The 21,787-nt window shown below is 39.3% G+C and overlaps 1 protein-coding gene across 1 annotated transcript; it reads left to right on the top strand.

Moving 5' to 3' along the window:
* The first annotated feature begins 11,992 nt into the window (after window positions 1–11,992).
* On the top strand, window positions 11,993–21,539 carry tmx1 (thioredoxin-related transmembrane protein 1). The gene is made up of 8 exons (XM_034129048.1): window positions 11,993–12,204; window positions 13,259–13,374; window positions 14,175–14,220; window positions 15,766–15,894; window positions 17,029–17,074; window positions 18,395–18,496; window positions 18,587–18,653; window positions 19,613–21,539. Exons 1-8 carry the CDS (start codon window positions 12,014–12,016, stop codon window positions 19,834–19,836), a joined length of 921 nt encoding a protein of 306 aa, XP_033984939.1. The 5' UTR covers window positions 11,993–12,013; the 3' UTR covers window positions 19,837–21,539.
* Window positions 21,540–21,787: the final 248 nt, after the last annotated feature.

Raw genomic sequence — 21,787 nt, 5'->3', positions numbered from 1 at the left:
AACCCTAACCCTTACCCTAACCCTAACCCTTACCCTAACCCTAACCCTTACCCTTACCCTAACCCTTACCCTTACCCTTACCCTAACCCTTACCCTAACCTAACCCTAACCCTTACCCTTACCCTTACCTTACCCTTACCCTTACCCTTACCCTTACCCTTACCCTAACCCTTACCCTAACCCTTACCCTAACCCTTACCCTAACCCTAACTCTAACCCTTACCCTTACCCTAACCCTTACCCTAACCCTAACCCTTACCCTAACCCTTACCCTAACCCTAACCCTTACCCTTACCCTTACCCTAACCCTTACCCTTACCTTACTTTAGGTCCCCACAAGTATAGTAATGCTATATGTGTAAATATGCACATTGACATTGAATGTTATCTCATTGCACTGTCATCGCTACTACCTCTGCTTTTACCACTCTTATTTATTTATAGTGTATATTTTTTACTGCAGTGAGAGTTGCCAAATAAATGTTGTTGTACTTTGTATGATGACAATACATATATATTCTATTCTATTCTATTCTATACTCAGGTTTCTATGAGGAGAACCCTTTGTGCAACAGGAGAGCAAATCCACCTCCTTTAAATCAAACATGATTCTATGATTTGCAGACAGTTTGCATGCAGAGTTGCAGACGAGGAGGTGCTGCTGCACGCTGAGTCCTTTCCTGCACATGTCTCTTCACTCAGCCCACACACTCAGAGAAAGGACACTCACACTTCACTATGTGCTGCTCTCCATTAAGGACATACAGCAGTGATTGATGTTGTTTTGTGTCCTTCACCATAACTCTGACCCTGAATGCTGTGTGCAGAGAAAAGGAACTCTAATGTTTAGATGCCTCTGATTTTCCTTTTGTATCTTCATTGCAGAATAATTGAACAGACTGCAAACTGCGTCAAGAACAACAGGAAAACACATATGGTTTCTCTCCCTGTTGTCAGTTATTAAGTGGGAATCACACATGTCTTATGTGTGGTACTCAATAGAACAAATTACTCATATTATTTTAATATCATTTCTTTTTTCACTCTTTATTTCTGTCATTTTATTTTATATTTTATTTAGAATATTACATTATCTTTCTAAAGACTTACTCACTTTTGGTTTTGGATTTAAGGCATGCCATAAGGTACATTAGATATTAGAGATACATTATTATTAAAGTCAACAAATAAAAAGTAATTTGACATGTGCACAAATAGTAAAAATTGTATTTAATTTGAATGTATTTACATCATTTTGGAAGTTTATTTTGTATGCATCCATCCATCCATCTTCTCCCGCTTATCCGTGGTCGGGTCGTGGAGGTATCAGTTCCAGCAGAGAGCCCCAAACGTTCCTTTCCCTGGCCTCATCAACCAGCTCTGACTGGGGGACCCCAAGGCGCTCCCAGGCCAGCGAAGAGATATAATCCCTCCACCTGGTCCTAGGTCTACGCCTCGGTCTCCTCCCAGCTGGACGTGCCTGGAACACCTCCCTATAGGCGCCCAGGTGGCATCCGTAGGTGCCCGAACCACCTCAACTGGCTCCTTTTCGACGCGAATGTTAATTCATTTATTAAGAAAAAATGCTTTCGGAATTAAGGTATGTTTCCTTGTTTTGCTTTGTTTATACTGTCTATAAGAAAGGATTGATATCTGTACTTTAGAGTCAATAAATAATAATTTGGCGAGTGGAGACAAAGTCAATTTTTTCACATAATTAATTTGCTGTTGGATAAAAGGCATTTGATTAGACATGTTTCTTTGTTTTGTTTTATTTATACAGTAAGTACCAAACATATCTTTGTAAAAAAACAAACCACATGTTGTCAATAGTCCAAAAATAAATTTAAAACATATATATATTTCTTGAAACCTCACAAACCATCCAGCCCATAGAGCAAGATACACTTCACACCTGCTCTCGGATAATAATAATAGTGGATTTCTCTTCATGCTCTGAGTGTTTTTTTAGTGCGTGCATTTACATAAACCAAAAGATTTATGCTTCCCATAAGAAATATATAAAGTCAAACATGAATCCTGACCCTTCACTGTGATTTATCCTAACGACTCAGACCTGCTGCTGGCTTCCTAGCGTCCTCTCTGTCGGACCACAAGCCTCCTATTGCTCCCCGGGGAGGAGATGGGGGGGTCTCAATGTGCAAACCAGTGGATCAATATCTCCAAACCAACCCCCCCCCCCCCCCCCCCCCCATCCTCATCTTCAGATGGTGGAGGTCAAGGGTCAATGGCAAGAAGGAGAGATTTACAATTAGACCCTGAAGTGACTGGGGGAGGAATTAAAGAAAGCTGGAGGAAACAGAGGACGAGGAAACAAGAAAAAGGGAGCACAGATATATTTATTTCATAGCTTTGTGTCCTCATTGTAGGTGGGTTAACATTTTACCATTTATTCTATTCACTTAATTTTTGTTAATGTTGGATTTTTATACTTTTTAGAACATCTCAATGGGTTCTTATTCCTTTAAGAAAAAATCCTTAAGTTACGGAGATAGCTCCGAGTTTTTAAGATCTCGCTAAATACGATACGATACGATAATACTTTATTGGTCAGATCAAGTCTGAAATTTGACTTGCATCACAGCAGCTCCAGGTGTAACATCAACATAGACACATATCCAGACACAATACGTGAAACACAAACAACGAACATTTAACATAACAGCACAATCACTGAGAGAAAACAGTATATATCAGTAAATCCAAATACTGTGATCCTTAACGCACACATAAAGCGTATTCATATTGACAAGGTCTAATTATGTATCTCATATGTTGTCTCCTGACAAATCAGCTGGCAGAGAAAAAAAATGTGGCTTCCTTTTTTCATGTGAATGCATTTGTGCCCTTATGTCTGTTTGTTATATAATATTTGATTTACAATTTACAATAATTACAAAAATTTGAATGACTTTAGCATTACGTGTTGAGCAGGGGAAGCGTTTACGTCACGCTCCAGAGATTAGTCAGTATCATGGTTTATTTTTATGAAGGAGATGCATCTATGTGGACTTTGCTCCAGGCATGAAGCTCGTTGCAAAAATATATATTCCAACGTTTTGATGAAAGTGTGTGTGTGTGTGTGTGTGTGTGTGTGTGTGTGTGTGTGTGTGTGTGTCCTCCCACTGCTTCCTCTCTGTCAGTGACTCATGAAGGATTTTACTTACATGGGCATCGCAGCTCATCCTTATGTAAGCATCTCCTTCTGTTAGTTGTGAATATCATAGACTGTATGTATAAAGGTGAATATCACAGGAAAACATACAATAAAAAATATCTTAAAAAAACAAAATAATCATAGCAATTATTAAAACAAATTATAATCCCTCCACCAAAATAAATTAATACAAAAAATAATTAATAACAATAATACAGTTAATATATATATTCTGTAGTAAGCCCTTCAAACAAATAAATAGGAAATACAAAATACATTAGTAATACAAAATAACATACAAAAAATGTAAATAAAAATAATAAAAACAACAGTAAAGTTAACAGACATGATTTAGTTAACAATATAAATAAATATTCTACAAAAATTAAAAAAAATTAAATACCAGCAAAAATAATTAAATAAACATACAAATAAAAAATGAATAAATAAATAATTAAATAAACATACAAATAAAAAATGAATAAATAAATAATTAAATAAACATACAAATAAAAGATGAATAAATAAATAATTAAATAAACATACAAATAAAAAATGAATAAATAAATACAAATACAATCAATGTAATAATACAGTTCCGGCCTGTCCACACTGTGGCGTGCGTTGAAGCTTCAACGGAGACCCTATGGAGAGGCGAAGTCCCGCCCATCTACTTCCGACCCATGGGACCTTATTTCGGAAAAAGTATGTATTGAAGTCAATGGGGAGAGAAAGATTATCTTTCGATCCCGTTTGAATTGTGCCACGAATTACACATATGATGTTTGTCAATCTTAAAAAATAATTTCCATGTCAAAAAAGTCACAGTTTGTCGTAAAACTGTTGAAATATAAGACTATGAAAAATACGCAACTAGAAAGACTACAAATCCCAGATTCCCGGTCCCGCATGCTGGCTCTTAGGAACCGACTAACTCCCCTTGTGTGTATGTACAGCTCTCAACATGCCCAGACTTGGAGTGATTTTCACCTCTTTTAATACTTTCCGCCTCATTCTGAAAGAAAGAAGTGAAATGTGCCAACGTGACGGCCGTCTTGGTGTGTGGTGCGAGACGGGAGATGTAGTTCATTGAGTGGTTTCACACACAAAAAAGTGTTACTTCACAGTTTTACGACACATTTTAATTTTTTTGACTTGCAAAATTATCTTTTAAATTGACAAACATCATATGTGTAATTCGTGGCACAATTCAAACGGGATCGAGAGATAATCTTTCTCTCCCCATTGACTTCAATACATACTTTTTCCGAAATAATGTCCCATGGAGGTCCCCCGGAAAGAGAGGGACTTCGCCTCTCCATTCACTTTGAATGGGGTGACGTCACGCTTTGCCGAACTGCATTGTGGTTCCGTCGCGTCGCTTTGCCTCCGTTGCTCGCTTCGAAAGTTGAGAAAAGTTCAACCATTCAAGCTTCGACGGAAGCGCCAGCCAATCAAATCATATGCCAGTACAAGCACTAGCCAATCAAACCGCGTGCTTGTGTGTCCGGGGCGGGAGATTAATGTGATTGGTTGTTGGTCGCGCGCCAGACACGCCCACCGGCAAGCGTCAACGCACGCTGCCGTGTGGACGTGCCGTTACTAGCGATCCAAAGCTGGTAAAAAAAAGAAGATTTTTATATCCACTCACATCTTTACAATAAGTTGACATGATTTCCCTCAAATGTGATAACATCTATCTTTCTAATAGCAAAGGGTGATCTCAGGAGCGTCTTCTTTAACCTTATTTTGAAGCATTGTTCTCCATTAGTGTGTGTGTTTCAGAAGTCTCTCCATTGAATACTCCATTAGCGGATAATGAGTTTGCAGAGCTGTGATTCTTCTCGCAGTTTATTATCGTCACACATGTTCCTCAGCTCCAGATCTGCACGGCGTTAATGTGTGAAGCTAATGGGCTCTCTGTTAATGCTTCTGCTGTGAAACTGAATGGGAGTGAATCACCTGCACACACAGAATAATAATCTGCTTTCAAACGAGACGACTGGAGGAGTGTTCGGGAACATTGTAAGGTTATTTTCTGTTCTGTGGTTCACGGTGTTCAGTCTTTTCACTCAGATATAAAGACGGGAAGTGGAGAATCAATCGATGATCAAGACGTGGAAAATAAAACATGTTGTTTGTTCTCTGGTGTGCAGATAGAAAGAAGCAAAGAGGTTTTTATGTTTCTTATTCGGTGCAATGCTTTGAGAGGCTCATGTCGTAAGAGAAAGAGAACCTCGCTAAGCATGCTGTTGGATAAAAGATGATAAGATTGACAAAAAGGACAGAAACACACATTTATTTTACAGAAGGGGTGGAAACTGTTGCCCCTGCTTTAGATCAGCCTATGGTTCAGATTACATTCAAGATGGTTGTCATAAATAGTCTACACCTGAACATCAGCAGGAGAGGATTCTTTAAAGTAGAGACACTACATACTGATATACACCTGAACATCAGCAGGAGAGGACTCTTTAAAGTAGAGACACTACATACTGATATACACCTGAACATCAGCACGAGAGGACTCTTTAAAGTAGAGACACTACATACTGATATACACCTGAACATCAGCAGGAGAGGACTCTTTAAAGTAGAGACACTACATACTGATATACACCTGAACATCAGCAGGAGAGGACTCTTTAAAGTAGAGAAACTACATACTGATATACACCTGAACATCAGCAGGAGAGGACTCTTAAAGTCGAGACACTACATACTGATATACACCTGAACATCAGCAGGAGAGGACTCTTTAAAGTAGAGACACTACATACTGATATACACCTGAACATCAGCAGGAGAGGACTCTTTAAAGTAGAGACACTACATACTGATATACACCTGAACATCAGCAGGAGAGGACTCTTTAAAGTAGAGACACTAAATACTGATATACACCTGAACATCAGCAGGAGAGGACTCTTTAAAGTAGAGACACTACATACTGATATACACCTGAACATCAGCAGGAGAGGACTCTTTAAAGTAGAGACACTACATACTGATATACACCTGAACATCATCAGGAGAGGACTCTTTAAAGTAGAGACACTACATACTGATATACACCTGCACATCAGCAGGAGAGGACTCTTTAAAGTAGAGACACTACTTACTGATATACACCTGAACATCAGCATGGAGAGGACTCTTTAAAGTAGAGACACTACATACTGATATACACCTGCACATCAGCAGCAGAGAACTCTTTAAAGTAGAGACACTACATACTGATATACACCTGAACATCAGCAGGAGAGGACTCTTTAATTAGACATCAATGTGTATGATCTTTAGTTTAAACTAAAACAAAAAAGCTCAGACATGTCTAACTCAAGATGTTTCATTATGTGCATTTCGGATAGACAGTTTAAGGCTTTACATTTTAAGAAATGTTTATAATTTTTCATTTTTTATCTTCAATAAATCCACGTTAAAAAATGCCTTCAGAAACCGCTCTTTCAGGACAATGTGTCTCATAACTAACATCAGATTTAGGTTATCTGCAGACGCCCCGTGATGTGTGCATCTCTGCAGGCCTCGTTAAGAAACAGATTAAGATTGAGGAGAGGACCGTCGACAGGATATGAATCCTTTCCTTTGTTTCTGAGGACGCTCTGCTGCATCCAGATGTTTCTGCAGATCCTGACAGATGTTCAGGTTTCCTCGCTGTGGTTTCTTTCTACTCTCAGGTGAGTCTGGTGTTCCTCTGGGAAACAGCTGATTCTGCTAACACAACAACATAATTAAGACACGATCATTATCAGTCTCTCTCTCTCTCTCTCTGATTCCAGGTGTTACACCATCTCGACCGCTCCTTCCAACTTGTGTTACTCGACCATCTCAATCATTGCCACAGACTAACTTATAAAGTGGATTTTGTAACTACTTTGGTCTTGAAAGAACATTACGCATCGAACTGATGTCCACAATCACGTTTATTTTCTTCTTTGTACAATCATGAAACACCGTGAAAACGTGTTCGCCTAGTAGACCAGCAGTAGAATTATGTTATTACATCGTTGACACTTTTAGCGCCCTTTGCCTCTCTCACAAACACAATATAAACATCCGGGGCTAGAGGTCACATGACTTCCGGAAAGACAACTCTTATCATTTTTACAAAATAAAACAAAGCTCAAGCATACATTAAAGGTAGGGTAGGTAAGTTTGAGAAACCGGCTCGAGATACATTTTTTGTTATATTCCATGGAATGCTCTTAACATCCCGATAGCAATGAATATCGTAAGTGCTTTGACAAAAAATCCATAAAAGAATGTAATCTGTGGAAGCCGTAGTACTGTAAAAAGCACGACCAATCATCTGAGCCGGCCCGGCTAAAATAACTGGATGGCCTACCTGCCTGTCAGCCTTCCATCTGTGCACAAACTTATCTCCTGCCCTCATTGGTCATGTGCGCGTTCGTGTGTGTTGGAGGAGGGGCTCTGTAAGGAAGTGGCAGATTTTCTCCGGTTGTGTATTTTCAAATTCTAGCGATCTCGAGCCGGTTTCTCAAATGTACCTACCCTACCTTTAAACACTCTTCAAAAAATACAGAACAATAAATAAGGGACCTTTGAGCGTCAGCTATACAGATGTACTCTGTTTGACTTCATGCATTGGATTACTTTCTTGGACGTAATCCAGTGAACATCTTGTGTGGATTTGAAACGTTAGTATTGGACTTCCTGTAGAGTAATCCTGTTGATAATCTGCAAAATCCATGTGGTTTGTTTCCTACCTCCTCCTTGCACAGTAATGCAGTTTGAAGGACGAGGCTCCTCTTCATCCCCCGACATGCCACTTTCTCTCCTCGCTGCCACACGAAGGAGGAGGAGGAGGCTTCATAGAAGTGGAGCAGAGCTGCTGGTGTGTCCTCTGCTGGGTATTTATAGAGCAGGAGGTGAAAACTGCTGCAGATTCACCATTCAAACAAAAACTGCTGTCATTCTGCACAGAGAGGAAGAAGACGCTCCTGCAGAAACACACAACAGCTGATTGACGTTTTCACAAATGGGCACACAAGTATGGGAGTTTATAAGTGACAAAACAACGTGAGCATGACAAATTAATTCAGGGTGACAGACTGCAGGTCAGGATTTGAGAGCTGTGCAGAAGATGTTTCTTTTTTACATTGTTTGCATGTTTTCTTGGGCATTTGAGTCATTCCTGGAAAATGTTCTTCTGGGATATTTTGGACTTATTTGCCAGACTCCGACCGTCACTCTTGGAGTCGGTTGCAGAAACCCTAGTCCACGCTTTTGTCACCTCCCGCTTGGACTACTGCAATGGTGTCCTGTTTGGGGTCCCCAACAAAACCCTGGTCAGGCTCCAGTATGTTCAAAACTGTGCTGCTAGGGTACTCACCCATACAAAGCACATCACTCCCACCCTCATCCACCTCCACTGGCTGCCGGTCAAGTCTTGCATATCCTACAAAGTCCTCCTCCTTACCTACAAGTCCCTCCATGCCCATGCCCCCCAGTACTTATGGGCCTCCTCCGCCCACATGCCCCACCCCGGAACCTGCAGTCTTCAGACTCCGGCCTGCTTACCACCCCCCGCACCAACCTGCGAACCTTCGGGGACAGAGCCTACAGTGTGGCAGCCCCCACCCTCTGGAACGCTCTCCCTGCGGAGATCCGCAACATCCCCCCACGCTTGACGCCTTCAAAAGGGCCCTCAAGTCCCATCTGTTTGCTAAAGCCTTTGGCCCCTAATCTCAGGGCCGTCCCTCCCTACAGGCCAATCATGCAGACTGATACATACAGAATATGAATATGAACTGCTACCATCTAATCGGAGATACAGGGTCCCACGATTCAATAAGGTCAGACTGAAGCACTCCTTTGTGCTCCAGTCAATCCTCTCAGTAGATACAGAGCTGATCCCAGATCAGATGCACGCTGAAGGCTCTTTGAGCAGCTTTTCTCTCACTGATCGTGCTGTTATGTTAAATGTTTGTTGTTTGTGTTTCATGTATTTGTGTCTGGATATTTGTCTGTTGATGTTGGACATGGAGCTGCTGTGACGCAAGTCAAATTTCAGACTTGATCTTACAAATAAAGTAATATCGTATCGTATACTGCGTGGGGCCTCACCTTGCGGAGGGTGCCTCAACTGAGCCGAAAATGCGGCGCACCTATGCGCTTATGCGGCGCAATTAGTGTAAATCCCCCCCCCCCCGTCGACGACGCTCGCGAAACAGAGGGCCTCATCATATAACTTTGCGTGGGGCCTCATGTTGGCCAGGGACGGCCCTGCCTAATCTACTTGTTGTTTTGTCTGTCTGACTGTTTGTCTGACTGTTTGTCTGACTGCCTTTTGTTATGTTTGTTCCTACTCCTGTTCTTCTTTGTAAAGCGACCAAGCTATTATTATTATTATCATATTTTCACTTCATTTACATTCTTTCAGCATGTTACTGCCTTTATTGACTGTTTACTGGTTTATTCTACAACAATCAAATGCTATAAAATCATGTTTTTTTCCGGAAGATTTTGACAGATTATTTGGGAAATTGTCGGAAAACTTTTCATTCTACGTATATTTGGATATTTTAATCAACATTTTCCAAAATATATTTAATATTTTTGGGTCATTATTTGAACATTTCACATGTGCGTCTTTTACATCTTTTACAGAAATGTTTCAGTAATTATCTCCTTGATTTTTCACTTACTTTTTACAAACTTTTTTCTGACATTTTCAAAATATGTATTGGATTTTTTTTTTTACACATATTGTGACATTTAGATATATATTCTTTAATAGATCAAAATAAAAGAATTCAATGCAATGACCAACAAAAAATACATTTGTTGAAAATAACACATTGAAATATTATACTAAATGAATGAGGATAGGAATTAGAAAATGTCAATTATATTTACTTCAGGTGGTTTCATCAATTATGTTTCGTTGATATTCGAAGCACCGACTTGGATGGAAATGAGTGGATGGCAGATTAAGGTTTTTATCAGATTCTACGTGTTTTAGTTCACAAGAGGAATTAACAATTAATTTTCCAACTAACAGGCAGCAACAGGACATTAACATATTGAGATAAATGAAAAATATTGAAGGAGAATCTATTTCAACATTATTAGCAGGCTGGGTTGCACTTCACCTCGGGTCAGATTTAATGGATTTCTCTCTAAACTCCGTGGGGTTTCCACACATTCACATGCAACATATGAAACACTTTGATGCTGCAGCTTTGAAGAAGTCTCAGTTCCTCCTGGATCAAAGCAATGGATACTATCAGACTTCATCAGGAGAATAAACACATTAATCTGAACCTTGGAAATATTTGAGTGTTTATTCAAGAAAACATTTGAACATTTCTCCACAGTTTCTGCAGAGCATACTTACTGATGCACTTAGGTCTTGACAGTATATCAGACAAGACATGTTAAGATGCTCAGAATTTGTCATGAAAATAAACTAAATGGATTTCTCAAGTACTGTACTTAAAGGTCCCATGTCATGCTTTTCTGGTTATTACCCGTCCCCTTGTGTGTTATGAAGGTTTTTCTGCATGTAAACGGTCTGCAGAGTCACAAACCCTCAAAGTACACCCTGTAGCGAGTAAAACTCTAACACAGAAAAGACCTGTCTCTGCTGCCCCAGAACGCCTCGTTGGAGATTTCTCATTTTCCATTGTTTGCTTCCTGGGTTCTGTGACGTGTGAATACCCAAATCAACAACAAATGACCGGATTGGCCCAAATGGACCAATCTGCGGAGCACCTCACACACCAGGATCCCTTGGCTAACTAACAGGGAGTCCCATTGACTTGCATAGAGCTCCCTGAACGCTGGTAATAGACGAGTTGGGATCGCGGAGAAATGCTCTCCGCAGACCCATTCTCACAGCGTTATAAACCTTTTTCTTACTCAATATCAAGCCACACTTATTGTTTTTAAAAATATGGACTTTTATTCTGTTTATTAAATTATTTCTCTGCATTTGACCCATCCTAGTGTTAGGAGCAGTGTGCTGCCATTTTGAACGGCGCCCGGGGAATGTTTGTGTGTGCTCAGGATGAGTTTTGCTTGTTCTCGCTGTGTCGCCGACCCGGAAACCTGTCCGCTCCTCGCAGCAGCAACGAGCCTCGCAGCGTCCCGACCAATCAGAGCACACTGGGCTCAAAGGGAGGGGGGGGCAGGAGCTCCAACAAGCCGTTTAGGACAGAGAGTGAATACACATACTATACAGAGATGCTGTATGAGAAACCAATGCGATTTGGGAAAATTGCACAATTTAAATCTATTCTAGTATACCTCAACAATGGAAATATGATCAGTAGAAATGGCCATGACATGGGACCTTTAAATACAACGTCGAGGTACAGAAAATATCTATATTTTTCTCCCCCTTGAATGCAACAGTTACCTTCTTTCTGAGTCATTTTTAATCCAATAGCACCACCTGCTGGTCAAACACGCTCAATACATGTTACACTGCTTTACTTTATGGTCTTTAGGTACAGGTGAAGAGATACAAAATATGTAACTAACATATATCATTATGAAACCTCCCCACTTCATTAGTGACATTAACACAATTATGTTTTATATTACAAGTTTTCTGAAATGTCATGTTTACATTATGCAAATGAGGCATTATGTAATGATAACCTTTGGTGAATTTAGGAGAAATCTGCAGACACAAACAGACAAAATAATTGATTACAGGTTCTCACTAGTCTAAAAGAAGACAAACAACAAAATACTATTTGATTCAATTGAATTATTTCAACACAAACATCCTCCCCTCTCCCCACGTGACTGTGACGTCACACCGGAAGTCTGTTTCTAACAGACATGGCGTGTTTGCTAGCGGTTAGCAGCATGAGCTCCTCAATGTTTTCTTTTATAAAACGTCGCTCCTCATGGATACTCTGTTTGTTTCTAGTGATTCATGTGTCGACATCCTCCGCTAAGCTGGACAGCCTGAGAGAAGTGACGGACAGCAGCTGGGAGGAAATCCTGTCGGGAGAATGGATGATAGAATTGTGAGTGTGCTAATGCTAACTGCTAATGCTAACTAGCCTGTCAGTTAGCTATTTCCAGCTCCTAAAATCGGGCTTGACTTCCCTTAATCCTTTTAGATCAACCTTTTAGTTTGTTTTGTCTGTTTGTGTCAGCAGAAATAATAATAATAAATACATTTAAATATGATTCTATGAAAAATAAATAACAACATAAGAATAAAACATGTTTGAGCTTATACAAGGTAAAAAAACAAACAAACTCGCATTTATAAATTACTGGGAACAAACAATACTTTTATAATAATAATAATAATAATAGTGAAGGGCATATTTCGAGCTTCATATGCAAACAAGTGATTTTTTTTCTTTTTTATCAACTAAGATTTGTTAGAAAATGTACTGAATTGATTTGAAAAGTGGGCTTATAACACATGAATACTACTGTTTCATTGATGTTTACATATATATTTTAGAAGTACAATATAGGACAAGTACACGTTTCATGTTTGGCCCATATTCCAATTTAATTTAATTTATAAAACATAACATGGATGTATCTGGGGCCTGTTCTTTCCTATGAGAGCTACCGGTTAGCTGCTAAAAGCTAACTAGCCTGTCAGTTAGCTATTTCCAGCTTTTAGAAACGGGCATGACATCCCTTATTCTTTAGGTTGACGCTTAAATTATCTATTTTACCTAAAGATACAATAAATAATTATGATAAATAATCAATATGCCTGGTTGTAATCCTGAAAAGTAGCTACATCTAAGCTAATAGCTGTCACCTTCACTGAGCTAACTAGCATACCACAGAGTTCCATGCTAGCCATATTGTTATGCTAACTCTTAAAGTAAACACTCGTAATTGGTTGATTTTACAAATGTACCACAAACTCAATATCATATTGCACTTAGTAAACTAAATGGAAACAAAACAAATGCATAAATAAAAAAACGATGGGAAATCACAACAAAACGTGATTTAAACTATGATACAGAAATTAGACAGACACCTTATTGTGAGGGATGTTGTTGTTTATCTGAGACTTGACTTGTGACTCTTGCCCCCCCCCAGTTACGCTCCCTGGTGCCCAGCCTGCCAGCAGCTCCAGACGGTGTGGAAGGATTTTGCAGATTGGGGGGATGACATGGGGGTCAACATCGCCAAGGTGGACGTGACCGAGCAGCCCGGTAAGACTCAGTGACCTCAGTGCAGCTACACTGGGACTTTACATGCAACAAATACACATGCACGAGGTTCATGACGGGAATGGAAATCCTTAAAAACACCCCACAAATCCACATGTTAAGAAAAGGGTGCAAAGTATACTGCTGTTGAAGCCCTACACAAACAGCCATGTTTTAAAAATGTTATATCCTCAATTTTCCACAAATGATTGCTAAATTTGATTTGTTTTATCGAGTTCACAGTTTCTAATGTCATTATTTGAAAATAGCAAATGCTTCAAAGGCTTTAATTTTTAACAGTGTGCATACAATGTAGGAGGTATAAGATGCAAAGTATACTAGGTATGAAGCCTTAAACAAACAAGGGTCAAACATTTTATTTACTCTGTTTTCCCATTATAATCAATATTTTTTGTTTTGTTGAGATCACAAGTTATTTGTTATTATCTCGAATTAACTAATGTTGTTTTCCCAAGATCATGGGATAAGATCATTAATTCAATATCATGAGAAAACAAAGAAATCAAACGTAATGGGCCTTTATCTCGTTGTCCAATGAAAACAACACTTATTTCGTAGTAATTAATAAATATCTTGTGATCTCAGGAAAACCATTAAAAGGCTGATTATCACGGGGAAAGGGAGGAAATGAAATGTGTGAAACGTGGTCTTTTAGAGATTACAACCTGAAATATCTGTATGTGCTTTGAAACCGTGATAATGACTCAGTGTTACTGTAATAGACTGTGTTTCCATGTTTTAACCCAGCTCTGTATTAAATGTCCTCTCTGTCTCTCTGTCAGGTCTGAGCGGGCGCTTCATCATCACTTCACTTCCGACCATTTACCAGTAAGTTCTGAGTAACTGTGTTTTATCACTTCCTCTTGTGGTGTCAGAAAGCGGATGTTCACCATTTTGAAAGATTTGGCTCTTAATCTCAGTTTAGATCATCAACTCTGTTCTCCTTTCTCTCCATTTTGAAGTGTCTCCATCTTATGTCTGCACAACTTACTTTAACTAATCATTAGTAAGGAAAACACATCTAATTTGTTCAAATAAATGAGGGTATGCAGTGTTTCCCCTACCATTGTCTTGGAGGGGCCCCGCGCCCCCCTGAAATTCAAGGTGTTTAAAAAAAATATATATAATTTTTTTTTTTAATAATATATATATATATATAAATCACCAAATTGCAACTAATCTATATCTACTGTCACTTTTCACATTGAACATGTGCTCTTTTATTAAATAAACTAAACGCTTTCATTTTAAGTTGTGAGTTTAGTGTTTTTGACCCTAAGAAACACTGATGCATTAATCAATAACAATAAGCCACAGTTCCTCTCTCTGCTCCAACGCAGGGGAAACACTGGTATGAATACATGCACATTTTAGGAAAGCTGGTCATTTTTAACCATTGGATCATATTATTTATTCTGATTAATAATTTGCCTGGAAATGGTGAACAATTACACTTGTTTCCCCCCAAACGTAGAACTAAATATAATCTAATTACTGATATAAAATGGTAAAGAAAAGAGCAGATCCTCCTTTTCTGAGAAGGTGGAGCAAGTGAAAATTGTGTTTATGTTTTAAAATGGATGTAAAATGCTGCTTTTGGGGCGGCAGTGGTTCAGTCTGTAGGGGATTGGACTTTGGACGTAAGGGTCGCCGGTTCACGTCCCGATCGGACCAAAAATACGGAGTGTGGACTGGTACTGGAGAGGAGCCAGTTCACCTCCTGGGCCACTGCCGAAGTGCCCTTGAGCAAGGCACCTAACCCCCAACTGCTCACTGGCGCCGGCTAGACTGGCTGCCTCCGCTCTGACCTCTCAACTGCATGTGCATGTGTACATATAACTGTGTGTGTATTTGTATATGTATGTGCATGATGTAAAAAGTGTGTACTGTATGTACCTGTATAAAAACGCATGCGTGTGTACGACAGAGTGGAAACTGAATTTCCCCCTCGGGAGATTAATAAAGGTCCATCTTCTTCTTCTTCTTCTTCTTCTTCTTCTTAAAAGTTTAAAAACTCACTTCCCTCTTCACAAAATACCATCAGCAGACACCAACACATCCTGTGATCGCAGAGTTTCCTTTTTATTTTCAGTGTAAAAGTCATTTCTGTGTAAAGTAAACATCCAAAATGTTTTACGCTTCCTATTCTGGTTTTACTTTGCAAGATGCATCGTTTCTGCTAGACCATAACTTGCTCTATTGCAGAGAAAAGGTGCACGTATATTTGTACAGATATACCCATTTTGCTGTTTCATTCTTTATGCTGTCCCTCAACAGCTAAACACACGTGTCTGGCCATGATATATCCCTCACAGAAAATAGGGCTCAAGTCGCCTCACTGTTCCTAATATGTTTTGTTTATTTGTGTCATAGCTGTAAAGACGGCGTGTTCAGGAAGTATCAGGGCGCTCGCACTAAAGAAGACTTCCTGAGCTTCGTGGACGAGCAGAAATGGAAATCCATCGAGCCGATCTCTTCCTGGTTCGGCCCGTCCTCCGTCCTGTGAGTAAATACAAACACTTCAAGATTCAAGGCTTTTATTGTCATTCGTCCAGTAACTACAGTGTAGATATATCAATGCAAACCTCAGGTCTCAGGCTCCAACAGTGCAACACAATACAACATACAAAATAGTGCAAGTAAATACAATCAAATAGAATAGAAGTAGTGCCGTAAGTAAGGGATAATGTGCAGCGACGCGGTCATTATGGGGAAAAGAACACCGACAGGCAGATCAGGAGCCCGACGCGAAGCGGAGGGATCTAGATCTACGTTTGAAAAACGTAGCAACGGCAGAAAGGCGGAGCTTTTTGATTACAGATTTGAAAACATCGTTGCTTGCTTTAAAAGTAGCACAATTCATGATGTCAAACCTTGGAAAGTATCTAGATATCCCTGCCCTAATGCCAAAGGAACTGCACACTGAATATGTGTCGCCGTTTGATGTCTATGTCTGGACGCTGCGTAAAAAGGAGGGTTTCTGCCCGTTACTTCTCCGCTGTTTTCTTGTCGCTCTTGTCTTGTCAGTTAGAAAAGCAAACTGCATGCAGTTTGCTTTTCTGCCAAAACTGTATACAGTTCAATCGACCGGACTTCTTTGTGCAGATGTGAGCGTCCTTAACAACGGTCATAAATCCTTGACAGCGGTCTGTCTGTTCTGGATTAACAACGTGTCACGTGTTCTGAATTGACCAATCAGAATCGAGTATTCAACTAAGCCATGTAATAAGAGTCTATATACAAGTGATAAATAATGTGTACGTTGCAAACAGGTGAATGTTAGGATGTTCTTAGTTCAGGTGTTTAACAGTCTGGTGTTTATCATGCTGGTGATACATGTGAGGATGGAGTGATTGTTAATGAAAACTATGATCAACATATACATTTATCATGACTAAAATAAGACAATAAAGTTGATGCAATTAATATAACAGGTTTTTCTTCTAGAAGAAATATAGTATGAGGGCAGCACTGATTATATGCTGATCTTGTATATAAGATATATCAATTCTCGTGTGTATAAAACAAAAAATCTATTCTTAGTGTCTTTTTTCTGTGTGTTTAATCTCCTCCTTGATGTTTGTTATTCTCTGTGTAGAAGTTTGAATAACCTGCTGTTGTTTCTTCCTCTCGCAGAATGAATTCCATGTCGGCTTTGTTCAAGCTCTCCATGTTTATCCGGGTAAGTGAGGATCTATCCGCTCACTGTCAACACACAGGAGGTTTATTATGGGAAGATATTTATTTAAATTCTCATAATCCATTTAAAGAAGAATACTCTGCTCGGTGGGTCATAAAGGAGAGAATCAGAGCGGCTTTTACCTGCATAACAAAACAGAACAAATCCAGTTTTACAGGATTCAAACACATCAAAATGCAACCTCATGTGAATCACAGATGGGACGTATTTTAGGAAATAAGGGCACAACTCAAAGCTGTTAAACGTAGTTAAAGAAATGACGCAGTGGAGCAGGATTTAATCAGGTTATAGACAAAGCAGATCTCTTCTGGTATATGATATATTATTTCCATTATCAATTCTTTCTCATATTTATTTTTTTACTTTTTATGTATTGACTTAGTTTTACGAATTTATTGGGGACTATTTTCAGCTGCAGATTGGTTATCACCTGAGCGAACAACCCAGATATTTAGTATTTTAGTTAATGTGTTAAAGGGGACCTATCATGCAAAATGCACTTTTTAAAATAAAAAATAATGTAACATTTATGATGATGTTATCAGAATACTGCATTTGCCCCAAGGGGAAGTTGGGATTTATAAGATAACATAAAATGAATAACATTAAAGGGGACCTATCATGCAAAATGCACTTTTTGATGTCTTCTATACATAAACATGTGTCCCCGGTGTGTCGGGGAACTCACGCAGCGTCAGAAAATAAAACCCTCTCTCTTTTCCTCCGTACCCAAATCTCTAAAAACGGGGCTACAACGGAGCTGATCCAGATTTGAGTCCGATATGACGTAATATCTGAAATGTGGACCCACGGCCCTATCAGAAACGTTGCTATCAGAAACAATGCCCGACTGTTTTGGACGTATTATGGTCTGTGTTTACATTAGCATCGCTAACACTCAGAGCTAACCTGTACTGGAGAGCATGTGTGTGAAGAAGCACAAAATAACAAAAGGAACTCACCTTGTGATAAACCTGAGAGAGAAAAAGCATTTGAGCTCCATGCTGTTTCAGAAATAATCCTTGATGTGGTTCAGAACAGGATGGCGTTTAATCACGTGGCATTTAGCTGTATCTGCCGGGTAATTCTGAGCAGGCACAAGCTCCGCCTCCTCTTTTATGAGGGATATGAGGGATTTCTAAAATGCATGATCTGTTTGGTATTTTGAGCAAAACACATCATAGACATGTTTTTATATATATTTGTATATATCTGAGACCCATAATATATGCCTAAAAATAGCATGATGGGAAACCTTTAATGTCTGTTCCTGTAGTGACGATGGGTTGTAATGTTTTGCAGCGCTGTCACAACTACATGACGGATCATCTGGGGATCCCTGTGTGGGGATCGTACGTGATCTTCGGCCTCGCCACGCTCTTCTCTGGACTCGCTCTGGGACTGGTCGGTTATTATTCATCATTGTAAACAGATATAGTGCATTGAGTACAATCATGCATCACAGTGTCCTAATGATGCCGGTTCTCTCTGCAGCTCCTGGTGTTCATCGCTGACTTCGCCTTCCCCTCGAGGCGCTTTTCCTCTTCGGACTACTACCAGAGTGAGTCTCATATTAGATCATATAAATACTGCTTTACTGAACTTCAAACACACGTCAGGAGAAAGCCTGGATATTCTATGAAGGGCCACAAAGATCCATCAGGCTCAAATATCCATTTTTTCGCCAGACACGTGCCTCATGATAAAAGAAGTCACACACACTTTTGTTGTCTTATCTTTAAACTGTGTTCCTGAGGAAACTTCAAATAAGAGCCGTCATATTTTATCACGTCGTCATGCAAACAAAAAGGGACTAAATTAGGGCTGCGTGATTTAGGAACAAATATTTGTACTGATAGTTGTCAGGGAATAATTTGCCCTGCATGTCCTCCTCCTTCGCCCTCTGACGCAGCTGACCAACCTTGAGCAGCCGTTATCTCCCTTAAGGAGGGGCTGCCCTAGCATATTGATGATGTTACCAGTTTGTGACCGGGCACCTGTCGGTCAGAGATAGTTATTGTTGTGGGACACCTGGAACACATCCTTCTCGGGGTGTAGATGACCTCGAGCCATAAGTGTCCTCAGCTGTTTAGTCTATCTATTGAAGAATGTTGATTATTACACTCTGAACTAGTTAAAACCTCGAGCTACAGGAGGGCTCTTCAGAATTGATTGTGGCATCTCAACCGTGTGGTCAACTCGTGGCCCGTGACGTTTTTTGTTAGATCTGACCAAAAGTGAGATTCTTTTGGAGTTCTGGGAAAAAGTTGGAATTCTGACTGAAATCACAATATTTTTTATTTGTTGAGAAAAATATATAATAATTTTTCTGAAATAAATATTTATCATTTTTTTCTGAAAATGAAACGTATCTATTTCTATTATAATTTAGTATCTTCTGATTTGTTTTTATTCTAAAAATCTCAGAATTTACATTTGATTTTTTTCTGAAAATAAATGTTTTTTCTAAAAATTCAGAAAATCTTTTTTTTTAACCTTTTCCTGATTCTAACCCCACAGAGAAGCAGACCCTGGAGCAGGCTCGTCTGATTCAGCGTCAGGAGGACGAGCACGAGGCGGACGGAGAGGAGGAGGAGGACGAAGACGAGGAGGACGAAGAGCAGGACGAGGTGTGGAGGAGGAGGAGGAGAGGCTCCCCCGAGGGCCTGCCCGACGAGGCGCTGAGGAAGAGGGTGGTGGGGACCCGGGAGCAGCAGGACGACGAAGAGGACGACGACTCCTAAAGTCTGCAGTGAAGACCTGGAGTCAGTGTTTACAGCAGGGAGTAGAAACCTCCTCCTCCTCCTCCTCCTCCTCTTCTTCCTCCCTGGTTGCTCCTCAGAGCCTCAGACTCCTCCTGAAACAGAAACACTCCCCAGCAGCAGGAGGAGCGCCGAGGGGTCGGTATGAAGCGGGATCTTGGCAATGTTGTTCATGCTATGCATCGTTTTTTTTAAATGTGAGTTTATTATGTGTTTGTCTCAGAAATATTATTATTTTATCCCAGGCGTGTTCCTCCTCCCCCTCCTCCAATGTATTCATACGGTTATTTTATGTTTCTTATATGTTTCCTTAACCCATATTAACCCAAATCATCTCTGTGTTTGATGGAGGAAAGTGTGAAATACCTGAAGTGTTATAATCCTTAAGATTTAGCAAAAATTCAAATAGGAATGGCGTCTTATTTTGTAAAAGACTTCAATGCATTTCCTGTCACTCCTTCATAATTGTGAAGTAGCAGCAGCCTCAGGAAACGTGTGAGGAGTGAGGCTGGTTTTAATTTAGCTGCGACTGTAGTAAACTAAAGTTATATTTCATGCCAAAAAATATCAAATTCTGCTAAATAAAAAAATAAAATCGTCTTATTTTGTAGTATCATATCCTGTCAGTCCTTCACAATAAAGCCCCACTGTTTCTCCAGATAAATGCTTTTGTTGTGAAGTAGGAAAAGCAGGAAATGTCATGTTGATAGCAGGATAAACAAAGTGACGCTGATACTTGTAAATATTATTTATTTGCTGCTAAAAAAAAGGCAATTTAAATCCAGGAAAAAACCTGCCATAAATTAAAAAAACTACTTTTTATAGAGATCAATAATTAATATAAATACCTTGGCACCATGTACGACTTTAAATGTGTGTTTTGTTCATGAAAATCTTAAGGATTATACCTTTTTAAATCAGACGAAACTTTAGTTTGATGTGAGCTGCACTTTAGTTTGCAGAAATGCAGTGAGTTAGAAGCAGATTTTATTGTGAAAGGAACTATATCCCCTCCAAAATAAAAGCCCTGGTGTATTTTTTTTGTCCCAATCCCAACAATCAACCAACGGGATGTTTCATTTGACTTTGTGTTATTATTTTTTCTTGTGATTCTCTAATTATTAAAGGACGTTTAATTAAAGAGCCCAGATGTATCTGCATGCCATTAAAGAAAACTAAAGAAAAAAGGAATAGGATATATTTAGGGACGCCTTTTTATATAAATCAAATACGGAGCGAATAATGCTGTTTTAATCTTATTTTAACCACTTTAAATTCCAACTTTTTTACGCTAACATGTCAAATTTAACCTGGCTTTGCTTGGTGAATTTATCTAAACGAGTGCTTTTTGGTTTCTTTTTGAAATCTCGAACAAATTTGCACTTTTTCTGCTATTTTTCAGATATTAACGGCGCTCAGCTCGGCTTGTATTCATTTCAGTGTGTAAGGCAAAAAGAGGGTGTGTGTGAGAGATTGTGTGTATGTGTGTGTGAGAATTTAAAAGCACATTTCAGTTTTGATTAGGCGTATAATGACCGGTTTAGACTTTGATTTATTTCTTATAATTACAATTTTTGGTGACGGTTGTGATTTTTTTTTTACCCGCCTCGTAGCATTCACACTTGACTCTGAGCTCCTTTCATTGTTTCAATATTTCTTTTAAATAAAGATTAACTCTGAAAAAACTGTCTCATGTTGTTTATTCCTACTAACACGAATACATGTATTAGGGATGCGCACTGGAAGTAAAAACAGGACAATATTTGAATTTGTAAACAAGAAAAACTGGAAAAAATGTGAAGTCACATTTGAAAGGGGACCTATCATGCAAAATGCACTTTTTGATGTCTTTTATACATAAATATGTGTCCCCAGTGTGTCGGGGAACTCACGCAGCGTCAGAAAATAAAACCCTCTCTCTTTTCCTCCGTAC

This window comes from Trematomus bernacchii, unplaced genomic scaffold, assembly GCF_902827165.1.
Source record: "Trematomus bernacchii unplaced genomic scaffold, fTreBer1.1, whole genome shotgun sequence".
NCBI lineage: Eukaryota > Metazoa > Chordata > Actinopteri > Perciformes > Nototheniidae > Trematomus > Trematomus bernacchii.
The sequence above is the reverse complement of the archived record's forward strand: the minus strand, read 5'-3'. Positions and strand labels throughout refer to the sequence as shown.

Coding starts and splice junctions, on each gene's coding strand:
- tmx1 (XM_034129048.1), top strand. CDS start 12,014: ATGGCGTGTTTGCTAGCGGTTAGCAGCATGAGCTCCTCAATGTTTTCT. Junction 14,221..15,765: donor TCACTTCCGACCATTTACCA/GTAAGTTCTGAG, acceptor TTTGTGTCATAG/CTGTAAAGACGGCGTGTTCA. Junction 15,895..17,028: donor TTCGGCCCGTCCTCCGTCCT/GTGAGTAAATAC, acceptor TTCCTCTCGCAG/AATGAATTCCATGTCGGCTT.